The 23,332-nt window shown below is 47.1% G+C and overlaps 1 protein-coding gene across 5 annotated transcripts in view; it reads left to right on the top strand.

The window, feature by feature from the left end:
- FGF13 (fibroblast growth factor 13) overlaps positions 1–23,332 on the top strand; it is a gene marked incomplete at its 5' end in the record, with an annotated part of 238,698 nt that overhangs the window by 165,496 nt on the left and 49,870 nt on the right. For 4 of the 5 annotated variants that reach the window (XM_082289462.1, XM_082289461.1, XM_082289459.1 and 1 more), the window contains one exon: positions 18,460–18,570. In XM_082289462.1, coding sequence (XP_082145588.1) covers positions 18,460–18,570 — 111 coding nt within the window. Of the gene's footprint in view, positions 1–16,331; positions 16,519–18,459; positions 18,571–23,332 lie in introns of those variants that run through there. The other variant, XM_082289460.1, reaches the window with a different exon arrangement.

The following is a 23,332-nucleotide window of genomic DNA, read 5'->3' as shown; positions in this document are numbered from 1 at the left end:
GCTGTTTAATCTCATAGGCTAAAAAAATCTGAATTCAAAGTTTGCCCTTTCTGTAAAAACATTAGTTTAGTTGCAGAACACTTTTCAGACATGCAGCATTGTGTGCAGACAGATGTTGGCAGCTGCTCATTGCTTCCTACAGCCTTACAGTACAACAGCACTTAGCTCCAGGTGCCTGTTGGAGTACGCTGGGTCCTTCCATGAAATGCTGCTTTCTGCCAGCTCGGGTTGTGCCACCAGGAGGCAGATGAAGCCAAGGAACAGAATTGCTGCGCTGACTTCACTCAGCTTCCCGTTAGACAGTAGAAACTGAAGTGTTTCCTGCATCAGAATATTAAATAGTCTCACTCATTAATGAGTTTCTTCCTTATTTTAGATTGCATGACAGGATAGTGCAATCAGGTTAAAAAGAGAGGGAAAAAATATATTCTGCCATACAAATATATGATATTTTTACTAATCTGAAACACAAAATTACAAAATTGGATTGAGTCACTATTCTTTGGAACTAAAACTTTATATTTGTGAATCACTCTGTGAAAATATAATGATGGCTAACACAGCAGTACAAAATGCAGGGCAGCAGGCTCCAGGACCCCAAATGGGTGTTGTGTCTGTCTGGGCAGCAGTTCAGAGCTCCCTATTCTCCTTATTCCTTCTCCTGCAAGGAGGCAGGAGCCCTCTTGTCCGTGTTTCCCCGGCAGGCTCCTGTTGCAGCTGCTGTTCAGTGCTGCTCGATGTTGCAGCGGGGCTGCTGGGACAGCAGAGCTGTGCTTGCTCAGCCGTATTTTGAATCTGAGATTTTTTGGTCACAGCAGCAGCAGCAAAAGTGGGGCCTGAGCAATTGGCCTCTTCCTGCCAGACAAGCTCGTTGGGGATTTTGTTGTTGGATTCCAGGGAATAAGGTCAAGCCTGACTGTTGTTTTCTTCTGGACAAGGTCTATTCAAAAGTGCAAAGCCGGATCCTGTGAAATAGGATTGCTGTGCTAGCTTCTTTGGCAGTGCTTGAGCCCTTATTTTGGCCTGCATCATTGCTCAGATGCAAAAGAGACAGTTTCTCTGCTGTGGAGAACACACAGAAGGTGGAGCACTGCTGATGTGTGGCTGTGTTCTCTGGGAGGAGAGTGCTTGATAATGGACTGGCTGCACTGTTTCCAAAACAGCCAGCAAGGCAGCATGGGACCAGAAATCCTACTGGGACCTGCCAAATTATCTGTTCAGGCACATAATACCATGGATAAACGGATCAATTTTTGCCTTAAAGGGATGTTTTTGGAAGGCTAATTTGAGTTTTTCTCTTTAGATGGTTAGAAACATAAATGCCCTTTCCAAACCATTTTTTCCCCTTCCTCTTAGCTGTCCTCTCACTTGCTCCCGTGTTGGTTTTGGCTGGGGCTCCATCACATGTAATGGTTACTTGGGAAGACAAGCACCATGACTTCGAATGTGCACCCCTTTCTTCTTCCTCTGCTTTATATGATGACCTTGAGGCCATCCATGGTCTGGAGCATCCCTTGGGTCACTCGGGGTCAGCTGTCCCGGCCATGTCCCCTCCCAGCTCCTTGTGCCCCCCAGCCCACTCACGTGGGGTGAGGAGCAGAAAAGGCCTTGGCTCTGTGTGAGCGCTGCTCAGTGATCAGGAAAACATCCCTGAATGACCCACGCTGTTCCCAGCACACCTCCAGAGCACAGCCCTGTACCAGCTACTGTGAACAGAATTAACCCTGTCCCAGCCAAAGCCAGCACTACTCGTCCTCAGCAGTTTTTATAACGTGGCCATCTCCAGGGGGCAGTTCACAGCAAACAGCAACTTGATTTTTATTGATACATTGGAGAAGAATAAAAAATGGCTGGTTTTATTGCAAATTCCACTTGCAGTCCTTTTGCTACACTACAAAGTTGTTTTTTTGAGCTGACACCCCCCAGAGGTAGGTGATACTCCAGCAGAGGTCAGGTCTGAATGCAGGCATCTCAGAGGAGCTGTGTTCCTTTGTGCCAGGTGGCTCCAGTCATGTGCTGAGGGCACAAAATGGACATAAAGGGATCAAAACAAACTGGAGATTAGACATGAGCTGTATTTTCCTCTTACTAATAAAAACAACAAACCAAGTTAATATGCAGTGAGTAACTAGATGGTGACAAGAATTAGCTGAACCACGTCATGTTTTCAATATACAACTCTGATTATACTGTGAAATCTTAATGACCCTGAAATGCTTAAACCATTTTTGAGGTAAGCTGAAGAGTACAGAATAATGACATTTTAATAAGATCCATGCAAGTTTTAGGGAGGTGTCACAAGTTAATGTAGGCTTTGGGAATCTACTGTTGCTTGTAGAAGAAGAACTACATTTACAGGCAGATTAACCTTGTTTATAATTGCAAGGCAGTAAGCAAAGCCACTTTGGGCTTTGGACTGCCTGTCAATAGTTGATACGGGTGACAGAAAACCTATTGACTCAAGGTCAGTTCTGAAATCGATAGAACTCAGCAGGCCATTAGAAGTGGACTTGTCTACATTCTTCCATGTGGCCTTTTTACTTCTTTTGGTGAAAACAGTGCCATTGCCAAGTGGAGAGGTCTTTAAATCAACTTCACTTTTTTTGCCCCAATGCAGTTTTCCTTGTGTGGTACTGTTCACTTCTGGCAACAATAATTAAGGATGTTTTTAATTGTGCAGTGTAGTTGGATATCAGGAATATTCACAGCTTGATTATAATCAATTGTAGCATAATAAACAGGGAATATCCTAAAATTGTGCAATTCACAGCATGGTATGTTTCTGCATACTTCACATTGTGAATTCCAAATATATAAGCAGTAGTGTCTATTAGTAAACACTGAAATACTGGTTTTGGAAAATTGTTTATTAGTAGTAAATTGGTGAGCTTCACCTTTCAGGCCTGGATTCAGCACAGCATAAATGCTAAGACATGTTAAAATGCTTGGGAGGCTTTGGTTGCCAGATCTCGTTTTAATGCCTAAGCCCAGCATCAGGAAGGTGTTTGCTTGTTTGGGACTTGAAGGGTGGGATCCCCAGCAAATCTCACACATTGACAATGATTGTGTTGGAGGAATTCAGAAGATGCTGCTCCTCAGATGGAGTTTGATGGTTTTGCCCTGACAGACGAGTGGATCTGTGCTCATTGTGGGTGAGCAGATTGACCGCAGAATAACCCAAGCTCAGGCTCACGTCACTCCTGAACGTGTCTGGAGGGAGTGGTGACCCTGGGGAAGAGTCAGAGCCTTTGCAAATAGCTCTTCTCTACTCCTTGTAATTTTGTGATTTCATGTGAACAAATCACACTTGGGGACAATATTTGACTTTGAAATCTGGCTCTGCTTCTAAAATGCCTAAATCTCATTATTTACATAATATGTGAGCATGGGCTTAACTTACTGTACTGAGGAAAGATGGGTTAAACAAGGTCTCAGTCTCATTCAGCAGGAGAAGATTTAAACCCAGCCCTTGATGAACACAATTGAAGAATAACTGTAGCCACATTTTGGACCACACTGTTTGCAGTATTGTACATCCTTAAAAGCAAATCTCAGTGTTTTCTTTGCTTGTCAAAAATGCATTGGGAGTAGCAGGTTTGGTTGACCCCAACTAGCATATCTGCAATATTTTTCACAATATCCAAATATCGAATTATGAACTCTCCTGAAAGGCAGTGACAAAGCTTAACAATTTCAAAAGGCAATTATTTCAGAATTTTTAGCAAATTTAATTCTTGAAGGGTTTTTGTACTTGTAACATGTGTGGTACATCAATAATTCAGCTTATTTAAAGTAGAAAGAAATTATGGTACATATTCAGCCTCATGAATGCTGTTGAGCTATTCCTATTGCAAATTGCCTTACAAAAAGGGCATCAAATAAATCAAGCACCAGCTCCTATGGCTGGCGTAATGTACTCCAGGATCCTGTTACAGCTGCTCTTTGTAATTCTAGGAGGCAGAAAACAAAATTTGACACTGAAAAATAATAAGTTTGAGTAAATCATGTAGGAGAAATGTACATTTATGTCCAAGAAATGGTGAGATGTTGCCAGAACAATGCAGCTACATTATGAATCTTTAATGATTCTGAAAGTCATAATGGTCTGTCACTAATGCCCAATAATGATCTCTCTCTATACCACGAGTATGAGCTTGATGTTTCTGGCCAGTACCTTAGAGAATACTTTAAATGTGCCTTAAACTTTCTCTGATCTACTCCCTGTGTGTCTGCTCCAAATGTAGACTGCAATTGCCTGGGCAGGAGCAGCTTGTAAGGCAGCATGGCTTTGGGGATAAGAAAGTCTTATTCAGGTAAGATGTATTTAAGCAATATTTTTTTACATGAAAAAATGAGAAGGTATTTCCTGGCAACTAATCCTCTGTAGAGATTATAAACTATGTAAAGAAATCAGAGATTCATATTTTTTTAATACTGAGAATGTGGTTGTTCTTTGACTTCATGAATTTTCTTTGGTAACTCTAAAAAAATGTTGCTTAAGAAGCAAAAGGCAGGTGTTACTGTTCATTCCTACTGACTGGGACTGTAAATATACTGAACATGCTGCTGAACTGGCAAATTTGTCCTGATTGAAGATGTGTTTCACAAGTCAAACAGGTTGATTTTACGGCCTTTTAAACATCTGTGCTGTGTAGTTAATTTTGTGCCCAAGCTTTTGTCAGGTATAGAGATTGCTTTAGAGAAAAAACAAACGATTCCATTTCTTTTCTAATTGCCTTTCATCAGAGTACTGTGCTTAACCTTAACTGAAGACAATCTTGTTATGGTGTTGATAACTTAAAAACATTTTTAATACGAAACCATCTCAGTTTCTCTATTCTTTTGTCCATTTTTAGCGGAAGGCTTATGATGGTGTAATTTAGTTTTCTTCAAGAATGAAAAAGTGTGTTCTCTGCATGGGGTATGTGAAATGATCAGATTACTGTAAGAACCAACACCCTACGGCTAGAAGAAAAGAGCAAATCCAGGGACTTTTGGAAAATACCCCAATATGAAGCAACAATCTGACAGGCAGCGTGTACAGAGTGCTCAGCATTAACTGTGAGACTTAGATATTAGCTGGACTGGGTGTCATTCTGCATGTGAAATAACAAGCTTAATAATCAACTTCTATGACATTGCATGTGGCATCCATGTTTCTTTTTCTCTTTAAAATGAGTATAGTAAACCTAAGTGTAGTAAAGTGTGCAGTGCCAAGTAAGCAGTCTGCAGTGGTTTTGGCATTTACGAAATATAATCACTACTAATATTAGCTATATTATTAACTGCTAAATGCCTTTCTCTTCTGCAGAAGCAGTGAGTTTTCTAGCTGGTGGTGGTAAAGATGAAGTGGGTCCGAAGCAGTCAGGAGCTTTTGCTGTAGGTTAGGTTTTGGGGCGTGTGTTGCATAGCCCCAGTATGCAGCTGGTACGGGCCGTGGTGTGGAGGGCCGGGGTGCCGTGCCCGGAGCTGGGAGCTGCTTGGGGCCGGAGCGGGCGGGATGCGGGATGGAATGCGGGATGGGGGATGCGGGATGGGGGATGCGGGATGGAATGCGGGAGGGGGGATGCGGGCTGGAATGCGGGATGGGGGATGCGGGCTGGGCACCGAGCGGCCGCCCGGGCCAGGCAGCACCGCGGACAGCGCCGGGTTCCGGCCAGCGGAGCTCTTCAGGAGCGGTGTGGACTCAGCCCTGTGCCCTGTGCCCGGGATGCCCTGTGCCCTGTGCCCTGTGCCCGGGATGCCCTGTGCCCGGGATGCTCTGTGCCCTGTTCCCTGTTCCCTGTGCCCTGTGCCCGGGATGCCCTGTGCCCTGTTCCCTGTGCCCTGTGCCCGGGATGCTCTGTTCCCTGTGCCCTGTGCCCGGGATGCCCTGTGCCCGGGATGCTCTGTTCCCTGTGCCCTGTGCCCGGGATGCCCTGTGCCCTGTGCCCGGGATGCTCTGTTCCCTGTGCGCTGTGCCCGGGATGCTCTGTGCCCTGTGCCCGGGATGCTCTGTTCCCTGTGCCCTGTGCCCGGGATGCTCTGTGCCCTGTTCCCTGAGCCCGGGATGCTCTGTGCCCTGTGCCCTGTGCCCGGGATGCTCTGTGCCCTGTTCCCTGAGCCCGGGATGCTCTGTGCCCTGTGCCCGGGATGCCCTGTGCCCGGGATGCTCTGTGCCCTGTGCCCTGTGCCCGGGATGCTCTGTGCCCTGTTCCCTGTGCCCTGTGCCCGGGATGCTCTGTTCCCTGTGCCCTGTGCCCGGGATGCCCTGTGCCCTGTGCCCGGGATGCTCTGTTCCCTGAACCCGGGATGCTCTGTGCCCGGGATGTTCTGTTCCCTGTGCCCTGTGCCCGGGATGCCCTGTGCCCGGGATGCTCTGTTCCCTGTGCCCTGTGCCCGGGATGCTCTGTGCCCTGTGCCCGGGATGCCCTGTGCCCGGGATGCTCTGTTCCCTGTGCCCTGTGCCCGGGATGCCCTGTGCCCGGGATGCTCTGTTCTCTCTGCCCTGTGCCCGGGATGCCCTGTGCCCGGGATGCTCTGTTCCCTGTGCCCGGGATGCTCTGTTCCCTGTGCCCGGGATGCTCTGTTCCGTGTGCCCTGTGCCCGGGATGCCCTGTTCCCTGTGCCCTGTGCCCTGCGCGGGCAGTGGTGCCTGGTGGCCGCCGTGTCCCTCGCAGCCCGTGCCATGCCGTGGTTCCCCAGCCCCGCAGCCGCCGGGCCGTGGCCATCCCCCCGTGCCGGGCACAGCGTGCAGGAGGGCGAGGGCCGGCTCCGAGCCCCGTGAAGCCAAACCCGGCCAGGGCAGCTCCCGGCGGCTCTCCCGGCTCGCCCCAGCCCTGCCCTTCCGAGCTGGTTGGTGCTTCCAGCCAGAGGCAGCGCTGCTCTTGGTTGCAGTTAAATATCAGCGCTGACAGAAACCAAAGGGCACGAGAAAGTGGACAGCCTTGCCGGGGCACTTACCCGGACTAACTGCAGGGGTCCCTCTTGTTTCTGGTTTTTGTCATTTCATTCCTTTCCAGTACTTTCAGTACTGGAAATCTGTTCCATTTGTTTGGTTTGTAACTGTTTACAAATTCATGTTTTACTGCATACTTCCTGTACAGGAAACTATATTTTGCTGAAAGCTTCCTGAAAAGACTTTACATCTGAAATTTTTAAGTAGGCTAAAATTTATGGCAATAATGGTTTAAAAATATAGTCACTGAGTAAGATGTTTCATATATTGCAGAGCTGGGAAAAAAAGAAAGGACTGAGAGAGGTGAAAGTTTCTTCCATCATTAACAGCTCCCCTTTGATTCCTTTGAGTGTTTGTGTATCTCAGCCTTTTTATAACATTTTGGGTTTGCTCGTATTTGTGAGTCAGGAAGAAGCAGGGCAGAAAAAAATGCCTGTATTTGTGTCTGTATGGATGCAGAACCCATATTTGCAGAGGGCTGAATCCAGAGGAAATACAGATACCAACAACTTCAGGGAGCTGTATCTTGCTCCAGTTGTATGAGGGACTGCCTTGGCATCCCTGCAGCCCTCGCTGCAGGATCTAATTAATTCCATGAGGCTGCATTGGTCGCCTCTGCAGCTGGACACACAGGTGCCATTGTACAATTAGAGCCTTTCATCTCATTACTGCCCCATACAGGAACCAGACAAGGCAAGGGGGGCTTCCTTCATCGTGGTTACATGGAATGGGCAGAGTAGAGTGGCTCAAATAATGACATTAAAGATAAGCCCAGATAACTTCTTGCAATCCAGCAGGCTTATTTCTGTGCCTGACAATCTAAGTCTGCTCCTTGTCCTTTCCCAGAAAAACGTCCCAAGCCTTGGAATGTTGTGTTATAGATAAAGATAAACTAAGTTTATTTGTTTGTAAAAAAGGTTAAGTTGACCTCAGCTGAAGGATAAGGACATCAAGATACTGATGGGTTTTGTGACTACTTCTCATCAGAAGCATGTTGTAATTTTTAATGAAACAAGGAAAGATCTGGTAGGAAAAGGTGGAAAATTAGAGTAATAACCAAGGGGATGGGGGCTGAAGGGAGAGGACAGAAATCCTGATGTTAGACCATCACCTGCTTAACAGTGTGTCTGTCTGCTGGGAATTCAGCTCAGCATGATTTAGCTGTATGACTGGGGTGTTGCAAAGGCCATACATATGGACTTGGAATTTAATTAAAATCATGGTATTATCTTTGTGTCTACTTGTGCAGCTTAGTCTGTTCCTTTTGTGGTGCATTTAGGTAGAAATTACCACGAGTTGGACGGCTGTCCAGTCCTTGTACAAGCAAATGTGGCCCTACTGTAGCTCAGCAGGACTTAAGCAAGGAGTAACAGGTCTGAGCTCAGCCAGCTCCATATCTTTTTCTCTGATTTCTGAGCAGTGTTTCTCTGCATAGCAACAGAACCTTTTTGAGCTTTCTGATGAGGTCTGAGTCCCCAGAAATGTACCCAGCCGCTAATGCGAATATTGGGAGCAGCAGCAGATGTTCTGCTATTAGCTTCCTTCTCTGAATTGACTTCTCTGAATTTCTTCTAATTTGCTTATGTGAAATTTGCATACACATTTTTTCTAGTCTCCAGACCTATTTAAATCCCACAGAGCAGATGCTGGCTTGTGGTTCATGTTCCTGTTTGCTGGCCAATATTTTTTCATGGTGTTGCTTGCGAAAACAGTGCATCTAACCTATGGTAATGAATTCTCTTCTGTTTACTTACAATGCATTGTGTTTTTCATCTCAAAATCCCAGTGTGATTTCTAGATGTCACCTTTGTTCTGCTCTTGCTAGCAGCTCCTGCTAGGCCCGCAGTTGTGAGGCCAATTTCTGCAAGGCCACTTGAGTGTGGGAAGCGCGACTGAGCCGCTGCTCGGGCTGGTTTTCTGTTCCCATGTGTGAGTGAGCACTGCCACAAGCAAGACCCTGAGCTATGCTGACCTTCATTAAGTGATTGCTTAGTTTTGGTGGTGGTGAATATTGCTTATCATAAAGATGCATGAGGTAGGTTACAGTCTAAATCACTCTGCAACAGGTTCAGTAAAGCAGAGGTAATGTTTTCCTTCATATAGCTGTGAAAATAATGGTGTTCTTTCTATGGGAATGAATTGCCATCTGGATTTGCCTTTCTCTCTTCTTTCTTGAATATTCAGCCCAGTTACCTGGTCAGATGAGCTTAGATAAACCTAATTTTTACATCACTGAACTAAAATCAGATATGTCTTGTTACATCTCTGTTCATATCATGATTATTACATGGTGAACTGAGACAGAATGGAAGCTCAGGCTCATGGCTGTTTTCCTAATCCTCAAGGATATACCTTCCTTCTGCCTACAGACACTGAGGCCAGCATTTTGTTTGGGTAAACTGGTTTCGGTTCCATGCCAGTGAATGAGCAAGGCTCCACTTCCACATTTACAGCAGCATCATTGACCGGTGCAGGGTCTAACTCCAGTTTTTGGAGGGGTCTGCTTCCATCCAAGACACAACACTTCTTCCTCAAAGTCCCTTTCATTTGTGGCCAGCTCTGCTCACCTTCTCATTTGTCCGTGTGAATGTGGTGCCATGATCTTGGCAGTCAGGTAAAAGTCACAGAAAACCAGTGCCAGGCTCTTCTGATCCCAGTCCGGGTAATTTGTTTTCATTGTTGGGAAACAGATGAGTCTTAGGTCATTAACACAGCAATGGGAATTGCCAAGCTTGGCATGCACCACAGGATCACAGTGGATTGGGCCCTGTGGTTATGCGAAGCCAAGCAGTGGGGCAGAAGCTCGTTCTGTGCAAAGCAGGGAGCATGACTCTGAGAAGCTGGTGAAATGCTTGGATGCAGGTGGAAGGAGGAGAACTCTCAGAGGTTCCAACGCACTGGAGACCCACCAAGTCTGTTTTTATCAAGCTGTTGACAAAGGATGAACCATCAGATCTATGAAAAGGTGGGAAAAGATCTTATTTGAGTAATGTGGCAATTTCCAGGCAACTTGCCTTGGCTCTGTGAAGGACTATTTACAGTGTTCTGTCATGTGTAAAGTGGCCTTATGTTAAGTTTGACAGTGGCATATAGCCCACACTTCTCGTGTGTCCCATGCTGAGATGTAAATATTTCAGGGACGAGAAGCTGTCATTTACATTGATGTTTCCAAGAGTCATCATGCTGAGAGGTGAGTGAACAGATCCTTCTGTGCATCCTGATGTGGGAGTGTTTCTTGATATGGCTGTGTGGTGGGCAGAGAAGTCAGTTGGTCACTGCTGCAAGTTCCTGGCTCAGCTCGGGCCCCCCAAGACCCCAGAATAACACATTCCCATTTTGGGTGCCTGCAGAGCTGTGGGAGTTGATCTCTTCTGTTTGTTCTGTGACCTTTCCCAGCTGATTGGCACTGATCTTTTATGCACCGGATAGAAGATCTTTTGTGGTTGACATTTTGGGATGACTGAATATGAATTAACCTGGGTAAAATATTTTCTATTCTTCTAACTTCAAACAATGCCCTCCTTTTCCAAAAATGGCTGCACTACCAGGTCAGATCAAATCCCATTTTCACTGAGATTCTGCTGTAAAGGAATTGGAATTCACAGCTGGGAAAAGGCAGAACTGGGTTTTCTCTATTAGTATTTTCTCTGAGAATCTGAGAGGAAACTGATGTTCTTTGTATGAGGTGTCATGGCCATCCAGAACATTTAGTAGGTCATGCAAGTCACGAAGAAGAGACCCAAGTTCTTGTCAGAGTCAGAGGACCTTGTCCTAGCAAACTTGTGTAGATATGATAAGAGAATTGGCTTAGACTATGAGAACCTTTTGTGGTGCATCAGCTACACAATTATTTTTTAAATACCTTAGTAGTCCTAGTAGATGACTCACGTGTGGAAGGCAGGAGTGTGCTTCTTGGCTTTGCTGGATGGGCACCAGTTTTGGCACATCCAGTTCTGTGCACCAGTTGTACTAGAGTCTCTTCTGGTGTTGGGATTCATGATTCTGTACCCTGAGAAAATGACAAAGATGAACCAACCAACTAATCCTGTCAGGAAGAAGTGAGCTTTTAAATAAAGTGGGTCCAGGTCACATGTCTACACTGGTATCACACGAATCTGTTCTGATTTTTTTCCTGTTTCTGAGCAAGGCGGCCCAGTGCACTTCTGCAAAAAACCATGGCACAGACACACACAGGAACATCCACATCACTATTTACAAGTGCCCTTATGCTCTCAACATAAAAATACTTCTGTTTGCAGCTGCTTATTGTAGCCATTCTTTACCATTAAGGTTAATTTTCAGGTAGCCCAGATGGTCTGTCACTAAAATATCCTCAAATTTGAGCTCTTGGTCTGGAGCTGCTTGAAAGCTCAGCTTCCACTAACACCTTTTTTCATCTTGCACTCAGAAATAAACCCCAGGCTGACTCTTACTTGACCCATATCTAGGGTAAAAACAAAGCTCTCCAGGATGGTGAGGTAGCCAGCAAAGCGTGCTCATTCCCCAGGCAGAGAGCACCCCGCCCTCGCTGCTCTGCAGTGTGTCCAGCCTGGAGCTGGCTGCAGAGGAAGGGCTGAGTCATTTCCATGGGATATTTCACAGAGGAGTTAAGTGATGCAGGACTTGGGTCTGAGCAGCTCTGCTTCCTGGTGAATAGTAATTCTGTTTACTCAGAAGAGCAAAAAATCACTGGGGGCCTCAGTGCTGCTGTGTCATCCCTGACTGGAGAAAGTCTTGTTTATCTCATTCTGAAAAGAGAAAGAGGAGATTCTGGTGGTGCTTTTCAGAAAATAATGCTTTTCTTTTGGAGAGTGTAGGCACTGGAAATAGTCTATAGGTTTGAAGTTTTAAGCTTTTTTTCCTGCTTTTTCTGTAACAGCAAGAACAAAAGAGCCTCAGGAGAGACTCCTGACACCCAATGCAAGGCTGGTTTTTTTGTCACACCAAAGCAGCTTCAAGCTTGTAACTGTAGAGGAGTGGTTTGGGGTTTAAGATGGACTGAGTGAGGCTTGGAGCTGGCTTGGGATTTTTTTTCTTCTGGTCTGATTTTGATGCAGTATTTGTTTTGCTCAACCACTATTAGTTTATATACGACCTACTATAAATCTTTTACTATGATTTGTATAGGGGAAGAGGAAATAACTGAAAATACTGTTTCATCTGAGAATGGGATATTGTGACCCAAGGTGCTGGAAGTAAGTTCCTACTCTATGGCAGCATGTCATGAGATTTGCTGATGCTTCCACAGGGGACAGAGGAGCGTGGGTCCCCTGGAGAGTCACACGTTGGGCTTGTGCTCAGTGAGGAGCACTGGGGGAAGGAATTCTCTGCTCCCAGGCTGCAGTGACCACAGGCATGCTGCACAATGGGCCTGTCAGGACCTGCAGTTGCTTTCATGGCAGTCAGCTCTGCAGCTGGCTTGGGATTTTTCACCTGGTCTCAATTTTTGTGCAGCGTTTGTTTTGTCACAGGACTGACCATAAATCTTTTGTGCTAGGGATAGATTGAAACTCAGAGCAAACAGCAGTGGTCTGGGACCTGCCACAGCACAAATGATTCAGGGAGGATGGACGGAAAAACAGAACTTTTGCACTTTGCTCTACTTTGGTGAGAGTCAGCACTGTAGGCAGTGATGGGGGTTTGATACCTTTCTGTGCAGACAGACAGCAAGGGCTGTTAGTCCTGGCTTGGGTACCAAAGTGCAGGCTTTACCTCTGCCCAATCCAGGCAACTTCTGAAGGTTCAAGTACATTTTAGTGATCAGAATCATGGAAATAATCATCAGCAAAGACTCAACAGGTGACTTGGAGGAAAAAGTATCAATCAAAAGTGGGTGAGATCTTTGTCTACTTCAAAACAGTGAAATTGCTTCTGGGTTAGATCGCAGCTCCCGGGAGATCATGGCACTGTCTCTGACAGTAACTGGACAAGTCTGTCCCATGCTGATTTCTTTTTCAGTGAAATGGCACTGGCAATTTACCCCTTAGCTTTAAATGTGCTCCACTGCAATAATCATTAACAAAGAGAAAGAATGTGTGTTCAAGAAGTGTCTGGTTGTCTTCTACGTTCAAAAAAAATGACTTGGAATGTAATTTTATTTTATTTTACCTTTTTAGCATGGTGGGGGGTGAACAGCTCTTGCTTTTCAAAGAAAATAAAGCTGTTCCTTGAGATTTTTATGTCTGAAACACTGAAGTAGTCCAAAGGCTGGTCCTGTACCAAAGACGTTTTCCCAACAAGATCTTCATTTTCATGTGCCATTTATAGTAAATGAAGACATATTTGTAGGAGTACCGATAGATGAAGAGGTTGATCATGCAAAAAAACTGGAGGACTGTTTTTTGAAACTTAAATCTGATTATGCATATATGCTATTTTTGTTCCTCTCTTTAGTTATCTGTCAAGGAACATTTGTGCAAATGAATTTTCATTATGGATTTTAAGCATGCAGGCTGGAATGCTGGCAGAAAGATATCCTAAATACTGCTTTTATATACTGCTTTTCCCCAGGATTTTCAAGGTTAGCTGAATTCTGAGTTCTGGTTAGTCTCTGTGAAAATGCAATGTTTTGTGACCTTGTAGGACAGATCACAATGAGGCAGCTTCACTTTGATCTGAAGATCAAACACTGCTTTCCAAATTGGGAATATTTATGAAGTAACGGGTGAGTCTCAGAAAAAAACCGAGTCTCACTCATGGCTGTTGGAAGCGGAAAGATGGCAAAACTCATAGTATGTTACCGGTGAGTTGAGTAGGATGAGTTATTGCTAATAATATCCAACTGGCTGGCTCCTGTGTTGGATTTCACATGTCTTATGTGGACTGGCAGATGAGGGTAGTGGTGGAACTTGTGAATTGCAGCTATTTTTATCCTGTTGAACTTAAATAAGAAATTAGGAGCATTTATTTAATATGCATGTGTGCATGGACTGCCTCATAAACAAACGTGTACGTGTAGGTGTGCGTGTACACACACAGTTCTCGCAGAAGAGGGGTGCTGAGGGCGGGTGAGTGGGGCTGCCAAGCTGAGCACAGCTCAGGCCGTGAGGGCACACCCTGTCCTGGCAGTCAGGCACCGTCGGAGGACTTGTACAGGGTGGGCACCGTCACTAAGACCTGGCCACTCCACAGGTTTCATTGGGGCAGGGATTCCCAGTCAGAGGAAAGAGGTTTGGAGCTGTTGTGAGCTGTTTCTAGTTGAGGGAAGGACTGCAGTATTTACAGAGGTACAGAAACCTCTTTTGAACTGAGCTGTCTGAAGGTGATGGGCAGCCTGGTTTCTTCTGCCCTTGCCGGGCATTGTCGGGGTGTGACCCCAGAGAGGGAGGAGAGCACCTGATTTTGCTGAGGGCATGTGGAGGAGAGGAAGAAGGGGCAAATATCCTGAGATACCTGGCCTAGTCCGGAAACACATCAGGAACCTGGTGCTGTCACACCAACCCACCTGCATCACTGGTGTCTCGGCAGCCCCCGGAGAGCTGGCCCAGGGCACACAGGATGCATCTGCCAGGCTCGGATGACAGGAGCCTGTTGCCATTGCAGTCCCCACGGGGCTCAGCTCCCTCATGGAACCAGCTCACAGGGACATCCCAGCCCGCCTCAGTGCCTGCGAGTGCCTGTGAATCCCCTCTGCCTCGGGATAAATTCTTTCAGTAGTTGTTTGCCTTCAGGGCTGCAGATCTCTGTTTTACTTCTAGCCTGAACTGGCTTTGATTTAGGCTCCAGCTGTTGAAAGCATACTAAAGAGCAGGGAGTGGGTTGCAAAGGGATCTCCAGGACCTCCTGCGTCCTGGGGCATGGCTGTGTGCGGGGTCTGGTGTCCGCTGCAGGGCACTGAGCAACAGCGCAGTGCCAGGCTCTTACCCAGCCTCATGGCACTGCTGCGTCTCCCTGCCTTGGTACCGCGGCAGCGGGGGCTGAGTAAACCCAGCTGGCGTGAGAGCCTGGCCTCGGGGGACACAGGCACCGTGGGGGCAAAGGGAAAGGGGAGAACATGGCAGTGACAACGAAATCGGCTCTGAGGATTTCCTAGTCTGCTACAAAACTGGAGCTGAGAGCAGGTAGTGGAAACGAACGGCAAGAGAGGCAAAAAGCCTCCAGTGAACCCGTGAGGCAGAGAGGGGACATCCTGTAAGGATGGGAGAAATGCAAGGGAGAGCTGTGGCTGGAGCTGCCCGCCTGCCGCGGGCCCCGGTGCTGCTGCCAGCCAGGTGTCCCCGCTCCGGTGCCGCCGGGGCTCTTTGCTCACCGCAGTCACGTCTGTTTGGGTGTCTGCGCCTGCCGGGAGGCGGCTCCGTCCGGCGCAGGTACCCCCGCCCCGGGCAGCCCCTCCCGTGGTGCCCCCGCCCCGGGGCCGCTCCCGCCGCCGCCCCGAGCCCCCTCCCCGCCGGCGGCCCCTCCGCAGCGCCGGGCAGGGCTGCGCTCGCCGCCGCGCCCGGAGAGCGGCGGGAGGAGGAGGCACAGGCGGAGGAGGAGGGAGGGTGCTGATGAGGGGTTTGCTGCGTCGCCTCATTTCTGTACCCAGCGCACGGCTCGTGGGGAGTGCGCGGTGCCTGCATCGCTGCCGGAGGGATCCTTCTGCCGCTGCCGCTGCCGCTGCTGCAGTCCCGGCGCAGGCTGCCGGCTCCGAGCGGCTCGGGATCGCTGCCTGTTCAGCCTCTGGGAAGTGCTGCGGTGCAAGAGCCGAACGTGCCGTGCAGGGGAGGCCGCGCTGACCTGCGAGGAGCGCAGGGGAAGAGGCTGCCCGAGGCGCTCGGCAGCCGAGCGGCCGCGCATCCGCACCTCAGGCCAGTGTCTCCACGGCCAATTGCTTCGGGTCTCTTCTTAAGGGAGAAGAAGGAAAAGGATCCAGAAAACGCCTGCAACTGGACAGCCCCTGCTGGAGTCTAACAGGTGTTTGCTGGGATTTGAATGGGGAGGGGACGGGTGGGGAGAAAAGTTACCTGGAGAAATTTGGGCTAGGAGAGATGCGATGATCTTGCACCAAGTGGATGTGCCATGTCTGCATGCAAATAGCGCGTCTGGAGAATCTCGGACGGATGTCTTGCAAGTGATCTGCGTGATCTCCGTAGAAACGCTCACCTCTGCCTGCAAACTTTCCCTTGCTAGAAGTTGGGAGGAATAGAAAAGCACCAGAAAGTCAAAAGGGGAAGACGTCAGAGGACAAAAACGCTTGAGCTAAACTGTTGCGTCCCGAGCCGGGGCTGTGGTGCGAGCATCCCGCCGGTGTCTCCTGGGCTCCCGAGCCGATTGGCGGTGGGTGGCGTTGGCCGAGCTGCCCGGCAGCGTCCCCGGCCTTGGGGACGGGCCGAGCAGCATGCTGGCTGCGGCGACCACAGCCGGCCAGCGACCCCCGCGTGCCTGACCCGCCCGAGGTGCCGGGGCGGTGGCGGCCATGGCTGCAGCCATCGCCAGCTCCCTGATCCGCCAGAAGAGACAAGCCAGGGAGCGGGAGAAGTCCAATGCCTGTAAGTGTGTCAACAGCCCCAGCAAGAGCAAGGGAAGCTGCGACAAGAACAAATTGAATGTGTTTTCCAGGGTCAAACTCTTTGGCTCCAAGAAAAGGCGAAGAAGGCGACCAGGTTGGCAGGGGTTATATCTTTGGGGGGTTGGTTTGTTTGATGTAATGGAAACTGGGATGTGTGTCAGGTGTGGGGAAAGGGGGAGCGGTGTCTCAGGGCTCGTACGGTGGACGTGCAGGCATTGCCAGTTCTGGCTTGTGTGGCCTGGCTGACTTGGGTACCCCATGCCAGTCCTTTCCCCTGTGCTGTTCATCTGGTTGGTTTGGGTAGCACACACTGCTGCTGTCTGCCTCACCTGCACACCTGTGTGCACCCATGTACCTGTCAGTCCGTGTCTGTCTCTCTGTTGCACATGTGCAAACACATTGGTGTATTTGTGGGGGAGATGCTGGCGGGGAAGTTCCCACACACGCATCTCTTTCAGTTGTATATTAAATTTAACTTCGTGGTCTAGAGGTCTGGTTTTGTTGTCCTGCTTCACAGAATGCTCGTGCCATGCTTTATCTACTGATTGCAGACGAGGCTTTTTGTTTTTGCTGGCACCTTCCAGAGTTTTGCTTCGGCGCCCTGTTCCTTTCTAGGAATCTCATACCTGCAGCTGCCCTGGATTGTTTTGTATGTGGGAGGAGCAAAACCCTCTGGCAATGATGCCATGGCTTTGCTGTGCTGGAGCATTGGTGCTTTTGCCACTCCACCTGTCTGCCTTGCTCAGCAGCCACGGGAGAGCTGCCTTGCTCGCAGTTTGCCAACAGCTTTGGGATGGATTATGGCTAAAGAGCCAAAGTGAGGGTGGGAATAATTTCTTGTCAGCAAAGTTGGTGGTTAAGAGTTGTGGATCTATCACTACTCTTATCAAAGTTGCGAATAAGGTCTAATACACTTAGGCAAACTGTTGTAAGCTTTTGCCTTCAGCCCCTGCTAAAATGAAGTACATTAGCAGAGCTCCCTAGTGCCTTTGATTACAAACACAAGGAGTCTTATCCAGACACAGAGTGCCGGAAATGACACACCATATCTTCCCCATGTGTTTATCTCTGAAGAAAGTAAGATGTTGTGGAGCAAGCTGCAGGGATGCACCAGCTCCTGACAAGCGTAATTGTGTGAAATGACTACAGTGCAGATGTCATTGGGATTCAGTGGATGTAGACCTTTTTTGCAATTACTCCTGATGCTTTAGCCAGATACCATAAATTACACACTTGACAGCATATCCTGCTGCTGTATACTTTTTGGTCTGGAATGATATGAAACCATGTGAGATACCTCCCTTTCTAGCTGTGAATCTGAAGATGGTAATGAAAAAAAGAAATCTATCCAAACTATGCGTTGTTTTGATCTTTCTTTTTCTAGCTGATGAGGTAATTACCTCAGCCCTTATGGTAATATTTATTTTGCACTTCCACACATTGCTGGATTTCAGGGTTTCCCTCTCCATTTTCCATATGTTCATTGAGTAGTTTATCTCTTCGGATGCTCTGTACTCTTTGGAGCAGCAAGGGATGGGGGTTTGTTTATTAGAGCTGCAGCAGTTCCTGTGCTACGCATTTGCTGCTGTATATTTAGGCTCTCAGCTGTCACTGTGGCTCTTATTAATGCTATCATAATAGTCTTCTTTTTCCTCTTCATCTAAGAACTCACACCTTTTTAAAAGACAGAATGTGCTCTTTGCCAGCTCATTTTTAATCTTAAATGAGATAGGGCTGGGCTCCTGAGGCCAAGCAGTGCCGTTGGAGTCCGTATTCACTGGAAGTAGCTTTTACTGTGCTACTCATATTGTAATCCAAAGTGGCATTTAATCATTTTCGCAATTGATTTCATAGACATAAATTTGGTCTCAGACTAAATGAAAAGTGTTGCAAAGCTGGTAGCCCTGCTTTTGTTTTGGGTCTTTTTCTTATCTCAGCCTTGAGAAGAAACCTGAAGATTTGTTTTTAGCGTCCTGCTTGCTTGGAATGGCACATCAGGATTTCCCACATTAATCTCACTATTGTTTTTTTACAGAGCCTCAGCTTAAAGGTATAGTAACAAAGCTATACAGCAGGCAAGGATACCACTTGCAGTTGCAAGCAGATGGAACAATTGATGGAACAAAAGAGGAAGACAGTAGTTATAGTAAGTGACACGAGAATAAATGGTGTGTTTGTGAATTGTGGTGTCTCGTCCTTCCCATACAGGTCCCCTCAGAGCTGCTGTCCTGGGGTGGCTGAGCGAGTGGCAGCGGCACAGGAGTCCTTCAGACCTACTGGGTCTGAGAGAAATACAGATAAAAATCACTTATAGAAATAATGAACTAGAGGAGGTGATGATGACACATGTGACAAACAAAGCAAATGTTATCTCCATGGTAATCCAGAGAAGTTCATTGCTGTCCTTTGGATTTTATTAGATTTTTTTTCGGCAGGGAAAATTTGCTCGCCTACTCAGAGCCTGAAATAGAATAACGCTATCTCTACTCTCAAACGGGCTCATTCAAACAGCGCCGTGTTATTTCACAAACTGGGACTTCAGCATCATTTTAAAGTTCACATTTCCCTATTATTATTATTATTTTTTACTCTTTACAAACTTAATTGTACCATCAGCTTTCAACGAGCTTTCCCTCAGGTTTTCTGTGATAAAGCTCTGGGCATTTTTCGTTGTTGTTTTTGATTGGGTTTTTTTTCAACTTTGAGGATTAATAGAAAACAGGAAAAAATGACTAGAGCATTGATTTGGTGTGTGAAAAATACCTAAGGGTCTCACATAGCTGTACTAGCTACCTGAGACTGTGTTTCTGTAAAGAGTGCAAGGAGTTTTGAGAAGATATTTCAGGCCGCTTAAACAAAAACCATAAAATCTACAGGCTCTTCTTTTTTAATTATTATAAAGCACTGATTTAAGTCCCACTATTTTCATTCAATAGCATTTGCAGGTGAAACATTTCATTTTACAGGGCACTCAAATATGGCAAAGGCAGCAGCGGGGTGCAGGAGGAAGTATTGTATCTTACCTGCACAATCCCTTGTTCCCACCCTTTTCCCACACCCTCTTTAATCCCGTTTGCAGCCCTGTGTTCCCCTCTGAGTGAGAAGAGGGAGCTGGGTTTGCTGTGGGAGGGGGTGCCCACAGCCCCTGCAGCTGCTGTGCACAGGGGTCAGTGAGGATCTGTGGGACACCTGGGGTCTGGGGTGCCATCATCACCTGCAGAGAAGGTGGCACAGGGACCAGGTGGGTGCAGTGCTGATGACTGCTGCCATCTGCCAGAGTTCAGAGCAGTCGCAAAAGTCACCCTAGAAGTGGGCATTAAACAGTGCTTTTCCTTCAGGTGAATGACCTGATATTTGAGATTTCAAAAGTCACTACAGTGCACTCAGGATTTTGAGGTAATTCTTTCAGTTATCTCCAAAAAAAGGTTGAGAAAATAGGCAAACCTTCCTCTTTCAATCAGAGTGCGATATTGCTATAAACTTCTAATTTTCCAGAGCAAGTATCTGAAATTGCAAATATTGAATATTTTTTTGATTGTTTTATCCAAATACTTTGCTTGGAATCCCTCTATAGGGATTCTGAGATTTCAAACAAGGTAAAATCTATGGAAATACAGATGTATCTGTTTCTAAGATATCTTTGTCTTTACTGTGTCCTTAAATTGGCCATAACTTGATAGATTATTAAGCAAATTGTAAGAAAGGTTATTAAGCAAATCATAAGAGCTGCTTGTTTCTGGATACCAGCCTTCCAAAATACTGACTACTTAAATATAATGGAAATATCCCAGAAATTACTGCAGCTGGGCTGCAGCATCTAAATGTTCAGAACAGAGGAGGGTTTTATCAGAAAAGAACACAAATGCTATTGTGTGTATTCCTCTTTTATGTACAGTAAGCGTATAGCTCTGGGTGTCCTGCAGCCGTGGATTTATTTTGAGTGCAGTTATTTTAATGGAGCTGGTAAGAGTGACTGTGGATCAGAGGCCACATTAGGAGCTACCCTCAAGGCCTTGTTCACATGACTGTTTAGAGGATCAGGCCCTCTAAAATCCTTTCTTCCAGCACCTGCAGAGACATCTCTCATTTAGTCCATATTTGTGCTCTGTGAGGAAGCCCCAGGACTGACGGCTCCCTCCTAAAGAGGTTGTTCTTCCCTGTGTGTGGCAGGGATGGGGAGAGCTTGCAGCCCCCAAGAGCCAGCTGTGTTTTGTGGTCCCAGACACAGCCCGGGGCCAGGATCCACCTTCTCCGTGGTTTCCTCCCTAGAGCTGGGTAGGAAGGTTGCCTGAAATTCCCCTTTCGCTCCTGACAATCGTTTCGAGCTCTGCAGCCCCACTGCTGAACGCAGAGCTCACAAAAACAAGGTGCCATCCACAACTGCAGGGAGCTTAAAAGAAAGCTGAAAATTTGGAGCAAAATTTAGGCAGGAAGTGAAACATGGATTTAAGGAGCTACAGCAGTCACCAGGTCTCACTTTTAGCCAAGAGTCCATGTGATTTAAGGAAGTTCTTCTTGGAAAGGATCTCCTGGCTGAGAGACAGATTTTTGCTCATTAAGTATGTTGAATAGGGCAAGGGTTTAAATCAAGGCAGAATTTATTCCCCGGTTCTGGCAAGACAAAAAGATTTCAAGACTGGTAAAATAAGGAAATGTAGGAAACTGTGCCTTGGAGGAAGTGTATGAAGGTCCAGGTGGCCAAGCCAAGACTGGCAGACCTCACAGAAATGTTTATGTTCATAAATCCAGCTGTGGCCTGCTGCCTCTTACTGCACAGCTTTTTTTCCCTGTCAGCTTGTACTGCACAAGGACCCTGGCAAAGATCATCTCTCCCTTAGGCAATGTTTAGTTGTTCATTAGGATGGGTATTATATCCTTATTTTAAACAATGCAAATGTTACAGGGAAAGAGTAGGATGCGAATTGCTTTGGATTATTTTATGCTGACGCCAGCTGATCACAGTAGCAAGCAATTTATTTTGCTGCAGCTTTTTTGCCACCCCTTCTGTCATATGTGTCCACATGAGGGTCATCCCCTATGAATGTCACAACACCTCTATCCTGTTGTCCCTCTGGGGACTTGCAGAGGTGCTCCCTGTGGCTCTGCTGTGGGACCTGTCAGCGGTCACAGTTGTGGACAGGTCACTCACTGTTCCAGAAGCCAGCCCTGGGCTTGCTGCTGCACAGGGGCAGTGGGAGTAACAGCTGCTGCTGGAAGGGACAGTCGCATTTTGGGTGCAGTGCCAGTGGCCCTGTCCTTCGAGGCAGCAGCTGGGGCAGGGTGTCTGGTTGTGCAGGGTGTCTGTGTCCAGGGTGAGCACCGCTCCCACAGCCGGCCCCTCTCTGCCTGGGCAGGGCCAGCATTTTCCCCCACAGCCCTTTCCCAAATTCCAGCAGTCTGCCACAGCAGCTGCTCATCCCACTGAAGTTTAAACCAGCTCCTGAGCGTGCCTCACCCTCATCTTGCCTCGAAGTAGAGCCTGGACGTTTATGGCAGGGAATTGTGTCCCGCTGCTGAGGGCAGCAGCTGAGCACCCATCGCAGCAGGTGCCCAGCCTGCCTCAGGCTCAGCCCCAGATCTGCTCCCTTGCCCAGCAAAGCACAGCCAGGAATTCCTCACTCAAGCCCATCCCAGTGGCCCCTGGCAGCTGTGTCCCTGCTGTCCCATCCCTGTGGCCCCTGGCAGCTGTGTCCCTGCTGTCCCATCCCTGTGGCCCCTGGCAGCTGTGTCCCTGCTGTCTCGGGCACTGCCCTCTCTTCAGCTGGTTCCTCACAGCGCAATTTACAGTGTGCTGAAAACGCCCAAACCCCTGCCCTGCTTGTAGATGTGCCATTAAGAAATCCCCTTTCAAAAGAGACCTGCAGGTTCTGCCTGGGTGCTGAGCTTTAAATCGTTCTCTCCAGCCTACACGAAGACCAGGTGCTGCTTTTTGGGGTTGAACTGCAAAGGACCCCTCTCCAAGGGAATATTTACTGAGACAGACAGGGAGTATTTCTCCCCCAAATAAACTCAAGCATCTGATAGAATGAATGAAAAATCCATTTCCCAGACTGAAAATCTAAGTTTCTTTTGCTAAAAGCTGCACAGAACTAGAGAATTTTGCTTTAGTGAAGAGAAAGTAATGGGTGTTGATTTTGTGCTGGAGGTGAGCCTGAGGAGGGTCTGCATGTGTTTGTGTCTGCATGTACACCCGTGGGTGTGAAAGGTAAAGAAAAAGACAGATTTTATGATGCCCTACATTTATTTGTTTGTTCTGGAAAGTTCCACCTTTTCTGCTACGTTCAGCCATTGTGGGAAGTGCAGTGCTCAGAGGTGCCCTGACCTCATGGCACTCGATGCGCTCTTGACAGCCCCGTACCCAGAATTTAGGATCTGTGTTAAATGCTGTCAAGCTGTAATTTTTTTTTTTTTCCAAAAGTATGACCATTTGGGGGTTTTCAGGCTGAAAAAGGAATTTATAATGGGTCATAATTCTTAGCTCGTAATTTTGAAAATAATAAAAATATTTCAAATTCATATTTCAGTTTTAAATTGGCTTTAGACAGTGACCATAAATATCAAACTTCAGCCTGAAGCAGACCAGAGTTTTCCAGCCAAGTAATAAATCACTGGAAATGAGAGGTAGTTTGGCATTACTTCATCCTATCTCTGCATTTCTGCTATAGACTGGAAGGAGATGCTTTGGGTTATGATAATTTTCTTAACTCCCCTTTATTATTAATCCTACATACTGAACACAGAGTACTGTATTCAACTCATTATTTCTTGTGTTCAATTTTAACATATCCATGAATCTAAGATATGGCAGAGCTTTGCTTTTTTCCTTTTTTTTTTCTTTTTTTTTTTTTTTTATAATTTGCCACTTTGCAAACCGGAATCTTCATTTTTTGAAGAGATGGTTCTGTGCT

The sequence above is a fragment of the Coloeus monedula genome, assembly GCF_965178545.1.
Source record: "Coloeus monedula genome assembly, chromosome: 12".
Classification (NCBI taxonomy): domain Eukaryota; kingdom Metazoa; phylum Chordata; class Aves; order Passeriformes; family Corvidae; genus Coloeus; species Coloeus monedula.
Note: the sequence above shows the minus strand (reverse complement) of the source record. Positions and strands in the feature narration are given on the sequence as shown.